This window comes from Grammomys surdaster, unplaced genomic scaffold (genome assembly GCF_004785775.1).
Source record: "Grammomys surdaster isolate TR1022 unplaced genomic scaffold, NIH_TR_1.0 126178, whole genome shotgun sequence".
Lineage (NCBI taxonomy): Eukaryota > Metazoa > Chordata > Mammalia > Rodentia > Muridae > Grammomys > Grammomys surdaster.
In genome coordinates, this window is record NW_021620984.1 from 6,877,893 (window position 1) to 6,880,840 (window position 2,948).

General features: G+C 40.8%; 1 protein-coding gene across 1 annotated transcript in view; it reads left to right on the forward strand.

Moving 5' to 3' along the window:
* The window catches only part of Ing2 (inhibitor of growth family member 2), a 6,308-nt gene extending 3,574 nt beyond the window's left edge, over positions 1-2,734 (forward strand). Inside the window, exon 2 of the mRNA XM_028757694.1 lies at positions 1,920-2,734. Within this exon, the coding sequence (XP_028613527.1) occupies positions 1,920-2,590 (671 nt within the window). The 3' untranslated portion in view covers positions 2,591-2,734. The remainder of the gene's footprint in view (positions 1-1,919) is intronic.
* Positions 2,735-2,948: the final 214 nt, after the last annotated feature.

Here is a 2,948-nt window from a genome sequence, read left to right on the forward strand (position 1 = left end):
GAGAGAGAGAGAGAGAGAGAGAGAGAACTCAGCTGTTGTTGTTGTTGTGGTGGCAAAATTGTCCATCGAGTGTTAATACCTGCAATTTCCAGGAAGAAGGTAATCCATAAATGTTGTTCTAATTATTCACTTTGTCACCTGCTTTCAGATAGCCAGCATTATGTACTTAACGTTTCTGCTCTTTGTAGTAGTCATTGGAATATAGCAGTGATGAGGGATGCAGTAGTAACATTGGAAGGTAAAGCAGTGGTGTGCTAAGGTAGTGTTGAAATCTAATTGCTGCTGTTTACTTTTTTACCCTCAGACAGACCTCTTTCGTGTAGCATTGTATCATAGCTGGATAAGAAATAGAACAGATTTGAATAAAACTAAACTTAATGAGATCTTTGATGACTTGTGAAATTGTACATTCTGGTGACTCAGCAATTGCTTGATTTAAGAGTGCCCAACTTTTAATACAGTTGCATCAGCAGCTTCAGTAAGCATTGAATCAACTGCTGAGTTAGATACAAAGGTAGAATGGTCCAGTGCTGACGTTACTTAATTCTGTAGTGGCTTGGTCACTGGATGCCAGCAACAGCAGATCTACTCTGGAAATAGTTTTGATTTTCAGAATTTCCCATGTGATGCCAAAATAAAAGAGCCATTTAAAACTAAGTTGTCAGGAAGCTGAGAAATGCTGACATCTGCCTTTTAAAAGAGTAGGATGTGAAAATTAAGGTAATGTGTCTCTCTGGAGTCACGTAACTAGTCACTGATTGGGCTGTAATTTCTGTAAACACACAAATGGGTACCAATCTGTGACTGCGTCTGAGGACCACCTCAGGTTTTATGTGTATAGAGTTGTTTTGATGTTCAAATAAAGAATCAGCAATAAGGAACTCAGCAAATTCTAAATTAGTGTGTCTTATGTAATACTTTTGTCTTACTTTGTCATACAAGTCTTGAATACTTTGATTGTTAATTTGCTACAGTGTGTGTGTGTTCTGTGAAGGTGAGAGATTGATATTTTATATCTTCCTCTATTGCTCTCTACCTTGGGTTTTGTTTTTGTTGTTGTTTTGAGACAAATCTTTCACTTAAGCTAGACTACCTCTGAGCAGCAAGCCCCTGGGGTTCCCCAGCACTGAGATTACAGGTGCACACAACCACAACGCTTTTTATGTGGGTGCTGGGAATCAGCCTAGGTCCTCAGGATTGTGTGGCATCACTTTAGAGACTAAGCCATTTCCCTGTTTCCCCTTTACTTTTTAAAAATCAGATGAACGATCTTAAGGTTTCTGTTGTCCTTGTTAGCTACTTCTAACTAGCTTTGTCTTAGGGTTCTGTTGGAGAGAAAGGAGTTTATTTCAGCTTACAACTCAGGCCATAGTCTAGGTCTGGGGAAAGTCAGGGCAGGACCTCAAGGCAGAAACTGGGAGGCAGGAACCAGAGCACAAACCATGCTGCTTACTGGCGTGCTCCCAGAAGCTTGCTTTCTTTCGCATCTCAGAACTACCTGCTAGGGTTTTGAGGCATTTCCTCAATTGAGAGTTTCCCTTGCTCAATAACTCTAGCTTCTGTCAAGTTGACAAAAAATTAGCCAGAACAACCTTTGACGTTTTTAAAAATTATTTTTACTTAATGTGCGTGTGAGCATATGAGCATATATGGAGGTCAGAGAACAGTTTGCAGGAGTCAGTTCTGTACTTTTACAGTGTTGGTCCCAAGGATAACATTGAGATTGCCAGGCTGGTAGCAAGTTCCTTTTCCTGTTATGCCATTTGCCCCCGAGTATACTTTCATATTGGATGATGTAGCATTTGTATGAAAATAATGTGTTCAGCGTATACATAAATAGACTTTCCTGCTTTAATTCTAACTTGAAAATAATGTATGTGCTAATACGCCCTAATATTCTTCTTTTTCCCCCCTTTTAGAAACTTTAAAGGAAATTGATGATGTCTATGAAAGGTATAAGAAAGAAGATGATTCAAACCAGAAAAAACGCCTACAGCAGCATCTCCAGAGAGCGTTAATCAATAGCCAAGAATTGGGAGATGAGAAAATTCAGATTGTCACACAGATGCTCGAATTGGTGGAAAACCGAGCAAGACAAATGGAGCTGCATTCCCAGTGTTTCCAAGATCCTGCTGAAAGTGAGCGGGCCTCAGACAAATCGAAGATGGATTCTAGTCAACCCGAAAGATCTTCTAGAAGACCTCGAAGACAGCGGACCAGTGAGAGCCGTGACTTATGTCACATGACAAATGGGATTGACGACTGCGATGATCAGCCTCCGAAAGAAAAGAAATCCAAGTCTGCTAAGAAGAAGAAGCGCTCCAAGGCCAAGCAGGAGAGGGAAGCGTCACCTGCCGAGTTTGCCATAGATCCCAACGAGCCCACCTACTGCTTATGTAACCAAGTGTCTTATGGGGAGATGATAGGCTGTGACAATGAACAGTGTCCCATTGAATGGTTTCACTTTTCATGCGTTTCACTCACCTATAAACCAAAGGGGAAATGGTATTGCCCCAAGTGCAGGGGAGACAATGAGAAAACCATGGACAAAAGTACCGAAAAGACAAAAAAGGAGAGGCGAGCGAGGTAGTGAAGGCCATCCATGTTTTAAAGGGTTCTTTGTCTTTTATAGAATTGGTTTACTTTGAGAAAATGTTTTAGGGTAAATGCATAAGACTATGCAATAATTTTTAATCATTAGTATTGATGGTGTATTAAAAGTTGTTGTACTTTGTCTGTGACCTTAATTTTCTGCACTGAATTACCAAATATTTTCAGCCAGGTAGTCTTGTGAGGAGCTGATGAAAGGAGCAGGCAGAGAGTATGAACGAACTGCAAGCAGCTGCCCAAGCCACGCCCATCCCACCCCACCTCGAACTCCCATGCTGTTTGGGGGTAAACCCAAAAAGTTTTGCTAACATTTTATTCTAGTTCTGTGTGCTTACGAA